General features: G+C 33.4%; 1 protein-coding gene across 1 annotated transcript in view; it reads right to left on the reverse strand.

Moving 5' to 3' along the window:
* The window catches only part of LOC136031563 (galactosylgalactosylxylosylprotein 3-beta-glucuronosyltransferase S-like), a gene marked incomplete at its 3' end in the record, with an annotated part of 221,092 nt that overhangs the window by 44,386 nt on the left and 163,491 nt on the right, over positions 1-13,215 (reverse strand). Inside the window, 3 exon segments of the mRNA XM_065711232.1 lie at positions 9,920-10,095; positions 11,609-11,624; positions 12,133-12,293. Of these exon segments, the coding sequence (XP_065567304.1) occupies positions 9,920-10,095; positions 11,609-11,624; positions 12,133-12,293 (353 nt within the window).

Consider the following 13,215-nt stretch of genomic DNA (forward strand, 5'->3'; position numbering starts at 1 on the left):
CCTTATTTGAGAAAATAATATTATTAATCTTAAGTTTGACTTCAATTGCTTCTCGAACTACTTGACTTAGACCTAGATAACTGCTGATAAGGGCAGATTATTAAAAAAGTACTTTGTGGCTAGGATTTTCAAACACATGGCTGCTTAAAGCAGAATCAAAAGAAACAGAAGCAATATTAGAATTCAGAGCTTTGGTGATCTCATGTTTATTCTATTGTTGGCGTTTCTCTAAATTCTGGTGAGTTCTACCCACATAGACTTTGCCAAAATCTTATGGTATCTGATACACTCTTCTTTGGCGAGTAACGGGAGTTTTATCTTTAGCGGAATATAGGAGATTTATGATTTTCAAATTATTGGTAAATACAACTTACAGATTGTTTTTGTGTGCATGCTTTTTAAAATTCGTAGTGAGAGTTTATCCCAGCTACGAATAATTAGCAAATCTTGGAATGAGATTTGATTTCAATTTCAATTTCTAAGGTAAACTTTAAATTCCTATCTTGTATATTGAGGTGATCTAAAAAACCCCTAAGTTCATTTTTCCCATTATTCCAGAGTCAAACTATTTCATCCATGTATCGTCCCCAAAACATATGTTTCAAGAAATACGAATTTAAAACCACATTTTCAAAACGCTTGGCATAACTATTCGCCAGTACCCCGTAGAGCTGCGCAGCAATAGGTTAGCCATTGATTTGCTAGTAAAAAAAACGTAGTTGGAAATTCATTAATTTCTTGTTAAAAAATTTAACCAAGGTTAGTAAGACGTCGCAATCTACTCCTGCTGCTGAAACTTCTATTACGTGATAATTTTCGTTTATTTTATTTTCTATTAATTGCTCAGATACTGCTACATCAATATTTGTATATAGAAACAATGTCAAAACTACTGATGATTGTATTATCTGATATATTTACGTTTTTGAGTTTTCAAATAAGTCTATCGAATTGTATATATAAGATTTTTGAGAACAAAGCAAAGGTTTGAAGGCTGTATGTAGCCTTTTCCAATATTGGAGGCTTGGGCTTACGTATAATCTATGGCGGGTCTTAAAGGAATGCCTTGTCTATGTTATTTTGGTAGACCATAAAATTTTGAACAAAAGCTGTCCCGGTGAAAAAATTTATTATATAATAGAGGAGTAAATTTACCATTTGGTCTTAGATCTTTTAATTCATTTATAACATTGTTAGCAAACTGATCAGTATGATCGTTTGATATAGCCTAATATTATTAACCAAGAAAAACCCTTGAAATCTTGCAAATTTTAAGTCTTTAAGATTCAGATTACGAGACAAAAACATATGCACATCTAAATCACAAGACTACATATACAACTATAACCTAAGGTCATACTGATCAGTTTTCTAACAAAATTATAAATGAATTAAAAGATCTAAAAAAAACAAAAAAAAAAAATATTCCACAATTATATAATAAATTTTTCCCCTTAGTCAGATTTTGTCAAAAATTTTGTGGCCCACCAAAATTACATAAGCAAGAGGCCAATCTTAGCTTGTACGAAAGCTGTCGTCTTTAATATTGGAGAATGGTTATGGACAGCCTTCAAACCGTTGCTTTAATCTCAAAATTTTCACATATTTAAGTCGGTCGACTTAGTTGAAAAACTCAAAAACGGAAATATCTCGGAAAATACAATTATCAATAGTTTTGATATTGTTTCTAGGCATAAAAATTTTATTATAGTAGTATCTGCGCAATTATTAGAAAGTAAAATAAAAGAAAATAAACACTTCATAGAAGTTTCAGCAGCAGGAGTAGATTGCGACGCCATAATGACCTAGGTTTAGCTTTGTAACAAATATTCAATGTACTTCCAATAACGTAATTCTGTTTACCAAAAAATCAATAGCAAGCCCAATGGCGTGCAACTCTCCGGGTTACTGGCAAATATGTATGCAAGACATCCACCAATATACATGGTACGACAACGACGGTCGCAAGAAAAAAATGATCGAATATTTTACCATCCCGAAGCGCTGGAGGCCGTCCCTGAGGAATTTTAGAGCGTAAGAACAGCCGAGCTTGGAAATGCTGACCATAGTCTTCTCTGCGCTGAAGTTCAGCTTGGCCTGAAATCCCAGTGGTAAGAAACGAGGCTAAGAGACATTTATGTCTTCAAACTAAGGGAGTTGGACGCAAAGGAAAAGTACGCCGTCGAGGTATCGAAGCGATTCGAGCTAATTCACACTTTCAAGAACAGCAAAGGTGCCTGGAAAAACTTCAAGACTCAAACTCATGACGCCTCACAAAAAGTCCTATGAAAAAGACATGGCCCAAGAAACTTTGGACTTGAAAAAAAGCTTCACATGTGTTATAACCAAGGTGGAAGGCTAAGTAACATGGTGACATGATTTCCTACAAGAAGCTAAATGGCATCCACAACAAGCTCAAGCACCTTGAACGAGAAAAGTTCGTCCAAAACAAAGCTGAGGAAATCGAAAATGTGGCAAGGAAGAAATATATAGGCAGTCTCTTCAAGTATCTACGAGATGCTACTGACAGAAAGGCTCCTACAGTGGGAACTGACGTTTCAAGAACCGGGAGTCATCTTTTAGATGAAAGGTCGTGCCTCGATCGCTGGAAGGAACATTTCTACTCGCACCTAAATAGAACTATTCTCGTGTAGTAGCGAACAAAATTCTTCGTCAATCTCTCAGTCCAGCCATCGAGTTCGGTGATCTTCCCACTGATTCGTTTAACACTTCAGAAATAAGAAGCACAGTAATTAGGTTGCAGAACAGTATGGCTTCTGGCTTATGTTGGACAATTTCAGAGTTGCTGAACTATACGGGCCGATCCTTTTTCTGCGGACTTTCTTTTTTGTTGTGTGGGAAATGGATTTCACACCGGAGGACTGGTGAAGAGGTTTCATCCTTCCGTTCTGGAAGAGGAAAGGCCAGTGAAGTGACTGTGCATATTAACGGGGAATAGCCATTCTCTCAGCATCTAGCAAACTCTTCTCAATGATGCTTCTGGATCATTGCTGAAACATTGATTGTCGAATATTAAGACCAGAACAAGCCTGTCTTATGTCAGAGCAATCGATCGGAGGGTAAATATTCACAGTCTGTCAAATAGTCAAGAAAACCGGAGAGTTTTGACAGATAGAATTCATCGCCTTTGTCAACATCGGAGCTGCTTTCGATTTTGTCGGCCAAAATGCTCAGCGGAACATCTTGAAGTCCGTCGGACTGTCAGATAAATAAATCAGAATATTCGAAGCACTCCATCACAAAACCAAAAGCTGCGTCCACGTAAACAGCCAACGAGACCCGTTCTTCTGAATTTATGCTGGGGTTTTACAAGGTTGTACCGTTGCTCCCGAACTGTTCAACGTTATCATAGACCACATCATGGCGAAGACGACTTCAAGGCTTGGATTTGGACTTAAATTTGATGAAAGCATCCTCCTGGACACTGAATTTGCCAACAAATTGGCGCTCATGACTGAATTCCTTGACCAACAATTGGAAGCACTTCAAATTCTACAAGAAGAAGCTGCGAGAGTAGGACCACAGGACAAAACAGAGATTATGGTGGCTGGTTAATCCTCTAGCATGGCCGATCCTCCTTTGACCATGGACCAAAAACCTACTATCGATGTGGTTCAGCAGTTTGCGTACTTGGCCTCTGTCACTGCTACTGAAGGCTCCCTTCTCCCTGAACTACAAGCAAGAATAGCCAAGGCATCTGTTGCAAGAGAGAGGTTAAATTGTCACCTATGGTGGAGAAGGAGACCAAGTATTAGTCGGAAAACAAAGCTGCAGATCTCCAACGCCCTGATTGGGTCGGTAATTCTCTATGGAGCACAAACCTGGCTAGCCACAATCACAGCTCTCAAGACCTTAGACGTATTTCAGACGAAAAGCCTTAGAAGGAAAGAAGGCCTGATATGGTTCGACTTCTTCAGCAACGAGAAGTTAATACATACAACACAGAAAACTTTGTTTTCCATCCATATTGCATAGTGCACTCTTCTAAGGTATTGTCAACTCTTTAGAATGCTATCAAACCTACCTGCAAAAATCATACTGAATTTTAACCTTACAGATGCCGGCTGGAAACTACCTCACGGAAGACCGAAACAACGATGGTCCGATAGTCTTTTAAAATACTTGACGCTGGCAAGCATGTATGTCAAAAACGCAGCAGCTTTAGCTGCTTATCACACCAGTTGGAGGAAGCTGTTATAACTCTCTATGCTGAACAAAGCCCGACAGAAGACATAAGTCAAATAAAGTAAGTCAAATATGGAAAATTGGGCTTTAAATTGGTATTTCTTGAAATTTATCTTTTGGGGACGATGCATGGATGACATAATTTACCTTTGGATTTATTGGGAAAATTAACTTGGAGTCTCTTAAATCACCTCAATACATATGATGGGAATTTACAGATTACCTTAGAAATTTAAATTGTAAGTAAAATTTCAATCCTAGATGTGCTTATTATACTTAGTTTACATAAACTCAATTTCACTATTTACAGAAAATTTACCATGTGAGAATCCCGCTAAGTCTTCAACCATTATTAACCTCCCATATATCCCAGAATCACTACGAATCTTAAAAAAAATATTCACACAAAATAATCTGTGTGTTGTATTAACTAATAATTTGATAATCATAAATCTCCTAAATTCTGCTAAAGATAAAACTACAGTTACTCGCCGAAGAGGAGTCTAGCAGATATCATACAATTTGGGCAAATTCTATACGACTAGTACTTGCCAGAATCTAGAGAAACACCTACTAAAGCATAAATACGATATTACCAAAGCTCTAAATTCAAATATTGCTTCTGTTTCTTTCGATTCTGCTTTAAGCAGCTATCTATTTGAAAATCCTAACCAAGAAACACTTTTTGAAGAATCTGCCCTTATTGGCAATGACATAGGCATAAGGTAAGTTGATCGAGAAGCAATTGAAATCAGACTTAAGATTAATAATACTTTTTTCTTAATTAGGGACTTCGGAGGATATTCCCTAAATTTCCTATCAATAATTTTAATTTAAAACGATCTTACGAAATATTATAAAAAATCAATAGATATTAACACAGAACCTTTCATAAATATACCGAGGAGATCAGCAGCCAAAAAAGCAAGATTAGCACTAAAAACGTATTTTCAATCATTCTCTTTTATTTCAATGAATTGCCTTTCTTTGTTTCTTCATTATTTTCCTTTGGCCATTAAACACCCAATTTTTGATTGTTTTCTTTCTTTATGTAATGAATTGCCTCGTTTCGTTACGATTCATTTATCAGTCTTGGTTGAACTTCACTGAAGTAAAGGCAGTCTCTAATATGGCTTTCATCAGTCCTCTACTAACCCAAGATTTTTTAGGAAGGCCTATCAAAGGCAGACTTTTTGATAACTTCAAAACTTTTTTTTAGCAATTTGTTTATGTCTGAGTTTCCCAATTAAGACTTCTATTCACATTCAGATAACTACATTCTAAGAAATTAAATTTATCGTCCTTTAATAGGCTTCTGAATATACTAAGTGCTTCAACATCCATTTTTACTTCAAATATTTAATCTAATATATTCATAGCTATAGGAACACTAAGCTCATTAATAGCAACATTGATATTTTGTATGATGTAAGAATTATCATTCAAAATAACCTCAGCCAAAACGTACTTCGTGTTAACGAATAAATTATCTAAATTCGATTCCGGACACAAAGTCACTACGCTACATATATTAACACTTGGTCTTATAACCTCCCAATGTTAAAAATATCGATATTTTGGGTTTACATTTACTGAAAATAAACGAAGACTAAAGTTTCCACAAACAAAGAATGAACGATTTGAATCTGGCAAGTTATCCATTTGCCACTCCAGGAGATTAGTTTTTCCAGACGGAGGATGATATACCACAACCTCAAAGAAAAGTTTTCCTGACTTACACAATTCAATTACCAGCAATCCAAAGATTATCTCCTTACTAACGTTTAGATCATCCCTTTGTTTAATTGTAATAAGGCTTCCTGCAATATAGAGCCAATCAACCATGTAGTCGTAATTTCTCATTCTGCATCACACAGTCATAACTTTGCATTTCAAGTAAACTTAATGTATGATTGCGAAGCCAGGTTTTATTCAATGAAAGCACATGTAACTCAGAAAACTTACACAGTTCTGCTAAATAATAAAGTTTACAAGAAAGGCCTTGGCAATTTCAATGGAAAATGCTCAAACCTTAAGGACCCATAGAAGATTTTTCTCCGAAAACAGCTTATCAGAAAATTTATATTCAACTACTGGAAAATCCTTCAACGATCCCTAATCATGATCCTGAATAAAATTATTCATTTATTAGAGTGAATATTGATATAAAAAAATCAGTAAACTGCAACTTATGTTCTAACCTTCAGAACAGATGGTAGGTGTCAGCCCTACTGATTTTGGTCTCAGCTCACTTTGATCTTGACTCTTGTAATTATTGTAATATTTACTCTTTTTAGATTTCATGTATAATTTTGATGCTTATTGTTTGGGTTAGGCTCACGCATGCAAAAATGTTTGAACTTTCCTGCTCACTTTTGGTTTAATTATGCACTTAAATTTTCTGAAAAACTGAATTCGAGAATTTTTTTTTAACTAATTTCTTTTTGCTTTGAGTGACATGGTCTTTTTCACTGAATAAGAAAATAATGTTAGAAATCTTTCCATTTTTCTTAGGTCGAATCAATAGTTGGGCTTACTTCTTATATGTGGGAGAAATATCTTCAACAGTTTTTAATAGTATTCGTCCGTTAGGAAATCTGGACGTATATAAATTTTCAGTTTAATTTCGCATATCCTCATATTTTCCTGAAAAATAAAACATAGTAACATTAGCAGAAAAATTGAGTCTTTACTATTTTGAAAACATGGATGCTTTTATGCTATAATTTTGTTTTTCCTATTTTACTCAAGTCAACTGTCCCTAAGAGCTCCACTTTCATGGAATAGGCCTTAATAGTATTAGTACTAATAGCAACACTAATACTACAACTAGAAATGGGCATATAGTGCTTTATTATTAGCTCAAGACACCCGTCTATTGGCACAGAAAAAAAAACACTTAACACTTTAAGCTATTCCTCCTAAACTGCTCGTACTGTCATGTGAAATAAAGCATTTATCCAGTATGTTCTCCTTTGAATATTGTCTTAAAGTTAAAACTTAATACCCAAAATCATTCACATAATACACCCTTTTGACATTATTCAGAGAAATTTTGGGCTTAAGAAGTATCACCATACATTTTTTTATTCCTGCAGAATCAAGTAAATGTCTCTATGATCTACCACACTCACTCTTATCACATTTCTTATAGAGAGGATTCAATTAAAAATCAGAAATTTATTTTAATAAATGATCATAACGAACATTTTCAAAAAGTAATTGTTCGGGGGAAATTTTCAGATTGGGGGATGATCTAGAAACCATTTTGAAGGAAAGCAACAGTTTTTAGAAATAATTATTCTATGATGCTTTATGTCGTTGAAAAATGTTGAATTATTTTCGTTGAAAATCAACAAAATGTTTGTGGTTCTATTTGGCAAATGGAATTTTTATCCCAAGAGTGTGGCGAAGTTGAAAATTGATAATCAACTCACCCCTCCCTTCGATATGTTCTGAAAATTTCATATTGTTTCTCCTAGATTTTCTGACATACAGCAGACATAACCTTTGGAGAAAATGGGTGAACTTAGTCTCAAATATTTACCGGGGGCAATTTATGTTAGTTTACGTTTAAAAGTTAAAGGTTATAGTTAGCTTTTATCTACTCATATTTAGTTTAATGTAGCTTTTTTGTATTTCTTTGAAGATCTTCTTTTGTTGAAAAAGTTTATAAAATTTGTTTCTGGTCGTTTTAATTGACTTAAAATATTCAGATTCAGAACTAAAAATAAGAATTTTGGCTTACTACTTATATGTTGGGTCAAATTTTGTAGCAATTTTTGATCAGAGTTCTGCTATAATATTTTGTGTTGGTAGGTATGGTAAAAATGTTCAAATATATTGGTTGAAAACGAGCTATCAATTGAAATTATCAACTGCCTTCCCCCTTCCCTCATAGACTATACACTGAGAGTTTACATCAATTCCTTTATCCTTCCTGTGATATCACAATCATGGCCTTTGGAGAAAACTGGATAAACATAATATCTTTCGATTAAAGTTTCAATCTTCTAAAATAAACCGTAAAGGTCTGTTACAATATTTGAATATATCCTACGATATTGCAGAGACATTTTTTTTTTACAATCTGCTCACATATAGTTTATTTTGATTTAGTTTGACATCCACCTCAACTTTCCCTGAAAGCTGCAACTTAGTTACCAATTGTATTTCTGAGATATTGCCTCTGTGCCATTTTAACAGCATGTATGCACTTAAACGCTTTTGATTTAGGTAAGTAGTAGTAGTAGTAGTAGTAGTATTAGTAAATGTAGTAGTTTCAGTATTATTGGAAGCAAAATTATCTGTAACACTAATGGTAGTAAAGTAGTCTTAGAATTCACAAATGGTAAAAGATGTAAATATAAGCTGTAACAGAAGCCATAAAAGTTACTTGTAGTTATAGCCACAAGTAATCACAGCCACTGTTCCAAGTACTCATAGAACCAGTAGTAGTTAGTTTCAGCTACAGTCATAGTTGGTGCAGATGCAAGTAGCAGCTCAAGTCAGCATGCAGTCTCAATCAAAGTTCCACGCAGTACTAGTAGAAGTAGCGAACTTAAACTGTTCAATTTAAAACCCTTAGCCATTTTCGAGATATTGCTGATACAATCTATCTACAGTTTGCATGAATATGGTTCAGTTAGATTTTAGTCAATAAACATTACAGCATCCTGTGAAATTTCTACCTTAATATCTCTAACCATTCATAATATTTTACCCTTCAAACATCCATATTTAATTGAGTATCCCCCTCAACTTTCCCAGAAATATTCAGCTTAATATCTTTGTCTGTTCCAAACATGTTGCAAATGAGACCTTGATACAAACTGATATGGTAATAGTCTTTTGACATAGTTCAAAAATTCTGATAACATGCTCTAAAATTTCAAACATAGCACCATTCACTTTTACTTGGATATTAAATAAAAAAAATTAGTTTTGTTTTAACTGAAAGTAGGGAGCAACATAAAAACTTAAAATGAACGGAAATTATTCCGTATATGAAAGGGGCTGTTCCCTTCTTAACGCTCCGCTGTCTACTCTAAAGTTTGACTCTTTCTCTCAACTCTACTTTTTAAAACAGTAAAACAAATATAGTAAGTGGGCAGTGACAGTGACTGACACTACCCTAGCTTTTCTCTACTTATTTTCATTTATTATATTTACTTTTCTTTGTTTCATACGCCAATGCACCTTAAACTAGAACAAAGAAGGTTCTCCAATTAATGTAAAAATTTCAGGGTGAACAAAATCGACCAAAAGAATGTTCATGAGTAAAATCATTTTTTTTAAAGAGATGTGTCCATTTTTAGCATAAAAGATTGGTTTTTGAAATTTTAGACTCATCTTTTTTTAAATTCTAAGCCATGCACAAATTCACATTGCATTCAATTTCAATCAAACTCAAACTACTTTTCAGGAAAACGGGTTTCATTCTTTAATTTTCTAATGCTGTGACAGGGAAGGAACAAATATTTATCGATGCATCAATGAAGATGTCAGATTTATCACGGGTATATACCATGGTAATTAATATATTGTAAACAGTCAAATAATAAATTACATCCTTGTAATTTGAGACAAGTACGTTAAATAGAATGAGAAAGTGGCTGTTGGTTCCACCTTTGTCGAATGGTAAAGAACTTAGTAGTAGTTTACTTATATTTTGCACTACCTATTAGTTTAAAAATTTATATATAATTCTCACCTCTTCAAACAATTCTAAGTCATAAGTATTGTCATCATCAGCAAAATAAATTACACCTCTTGTTATGTTGTTGCTTCGCAGCCATTCTAATGCTGCCATGCGATTGGAGACACCTTTTGGTTTAAAACCAGGTTCGGAAGCATATTCTTCAGGCATAGGTGCTAGAATATTATTATCTAATATGTGTTAAAAAATATTCAATAATGTATCTTAATGTTTTTATTCCTCAAACTTATTCAAAATAAGTATTGTATCCTCACGCCTTAGCTGTTCTTTTTCTTATATATGCATTGCATTGTTTATCTTTGCTAATTATAGATTATTTTTTTTTACTGAGGGCTATAATTCATTCTTTAGTTGGTTGAATCTGACACTTCAACTACAATGCTAATCGAATAATTGAAGCTATTAATTTGATCCATTTTCTCGACAACTGATGTCACATCTTATAACTTTTTTATTCCTGTTCAAAACGACTTGCTTTTCGAACCTTAGGATGCAAAACTGTAATTTTGCTACAATTCTTAAAGGCTTCAAAAACTTGCTTATATGCTTAGTAGTAATTTAAAACTTTTTACTCAAAGCAGGTTTTTAAAAAAAAAACGTATCGACCTCCTTTAAGCCAAGAATGAGCAAAAATAAAGTCAAATAATCTTCCAAGCGTAAAACTACCAAATGTCCCTATCTACAAATAAATGAAGCTCAGCATGTATGCATTTAAACGCTTTTGATTTAGGTAAGTAGTAGCAGTAGTAGTAGTAGTATTAGTAAATGTAGTAGTTTCAGTATTATTGGAAGCAAAATTATCTGTAACACTCATGGTAGTAAAGTAGTCTTAGAATTCACAAATGGTAAAAGATGTAAATATAAGCTGTAACAGAAGCCATAAAAGTCACTTGTAGTTATAGCCACAAGTAATCACAGCCACTGTTCCAAGTACTCATAGAACCAGTAGTAGTTAGTTTCAGCTACAGTCATAGTTGGTGCAGATGCAAGTAGCAGCTCAAGTCAGCATGCAGTCTCAATCAAAGTTCCACGCAGTACTAGTAGAAGTAGCGAACTTAAACTGTTCAATTTAAAACCCTTAGCCATTTTCGAGATATTGCTGATACAATCTATCTACAGTTTGCATGAATATGGTTCAGTTAGATTTTAGTCAATAAACATTACAGCATCCTGTGAAATTTCTACCTTAATATCTCTAACCATTCATAATATTTTACCCTTCAAACATCCATATTTAATTGAGTATCCCCCTCAACTTTCCCAGAAATATTCAGCTTAATATCTTTGTCTGTTCCAAACATGTTGCAAATGAGACCTTGATACAAACTGATATGGTAATAGTCTTTTGACATAGTTCAAAAATTCTGATAACATGCTCTAAAATTTCAAACATAGCACCATTCACTTTTACTTGGATATTAAATAAAAAAAATTAGTTTTGTTTTAACTGAAAGTAGGGAGCAACATAAAAACTTAAAATGAACGGAAATTATTCCGTATATGAAAGGGGCTGTTCCCTTCTTAACGCTCCGCTGTCTACTCTAAAGTTTGACTCTTTCTCTCAACTCTACTTTTTAAAACAGTAAAACAAATATAGTAAGTGGGCAGTGACAGTGACTGACACTACCCTAGCTTTTCTCTACTTATTTTCATTTATTATATTTACTTTTCTTTGTTTCATACGCCAATGCACCTTAAACTAGAACAAAGAAGGTTCTCCAATTAATGTAAAAATTTCAGGGTGAACAAAATCGACCAAAAGAATGTTCATGAGTAAAATCATTTTTTTTAAAGAGATGTGTCCATTTTTAGCATAAAAGATTGGTTTTTGAAATTTTAGACTCATCTTTTTTTAAATTCTAAGCCATGCACAAATTCACATTGCATTCAATTTCAATCAAACTCAAACTACTTTTCAGGAAAACGGGTTTCATTCTTTAATTTTCTAATGCTGTGACAGGGAAGGAACAAATATTTATCGATGCATCAATGAAGATGTCAGATTTATCACGGGTATATACCATGGTAATTAATATATTGTAAACAGTCAAATAATAAATTACATCCTTGTAATTTGAGACAAGTACGTTAAATAGAATGAGAAAGTGGCTGTTGGTTCCACCTTTGTCGAATGGTAAAGAACTTAGTAGTAGTTTACTTATATTTTGCACTACCTATTAGTTTAAAAATTTATATATAATTCTCACCTCTTCAAACAATTCTAAGTCATAAGTATTGTCATCATCAGCAAAATAAATTACACCTCTTGTTATGTTGTTGCTTCGCAGCCATTCTATTGCTGCCATGCGATTGGAGACACCTTTTGGTTTCAAACCACGTTTGGAAGCATATTCTTCAGGCATTGGTGCTAGAATATTATAATCTAATATGTGTTAAAAAATATTCAATAATGTATCTTAATGTTTTTATTCCTCAAACTTATTCAAAATAAGTATTGTATCCTCACGCCTTAGCTGTTCTTTTTCTTATATATGCATTGCATTGTTTATCTTTGCTAATTATAGATTATTTTTTTTTACTGAGGGCTATAATTCATTCTTTAGTTGGTTGAATCTGACACTTCAACTACAATGCTAATCGAATAATTGAAGCTATTAATTTGATCCATTTTCTCGACAACTGATGTCACATCTTATAACTTTTTTATTCCTGTTCAAAACGACTTGCTTTTCGAACCTTAGGATGCAAAACTGTAATTTTGCTACAATTCTTAAAGGCTTCAAAAACTTGCTTATATGCTTAGTAGTAATTTAAAACTTTTTACTCAAAGCAGGTTTTTCAAAAAAAAACGTATCGACCTCCTTTAAGCCAAGAATGAGCAAAAATAAAGTCAAATAATCTTCCAAGCGTAAAACTACCAAATGTCCCTATCTACAAATAAATGAAGCTCAAAATGTGCAAAAATTATCATCAGTAGGACTGATAACCCCTATACCTTCAGAAGACCAGAACAAAATTTGCGCTTTTCTGAAAAGAAAAGCTTTTTGCTCATTCTTGGCTCAATGGAGCTCATTATTTGTCTTTGAAAAACTTGTCTTTCGGAAAAAAATTTTTAAATTAATTTCTGTTCTTTTTTTTTATTGACATAGTCTTTTCACGGAAAAATTGTTTTGTTTTTCAGTTTTCTTCTATAAGAACCTATAGTATGGGTTGCTGTTTGGATGTTGGAGAAAACTTTGCAATAATTTTTAATCTTGACACAAACAGTGTTTTCTAATTCAATTTTATAGTATTTGAAGTTGCCTGAAAAATAAAACTTAATATAATTC

Source organism: Artemia franciscana, chromosome 9 (assembly GCF_032884065.1).
Source record: "Artemia franciscana chromosome 9, ASM3288406v1, whole genome shotgun sequence".
In the NCBI taxonomy this organism is placed as follows: Eukaryota; Metazoa; Arthropoda; class Branchiopoda; order Anostraca; family Artemiidae; genus Artemia; species Artemia franciscana.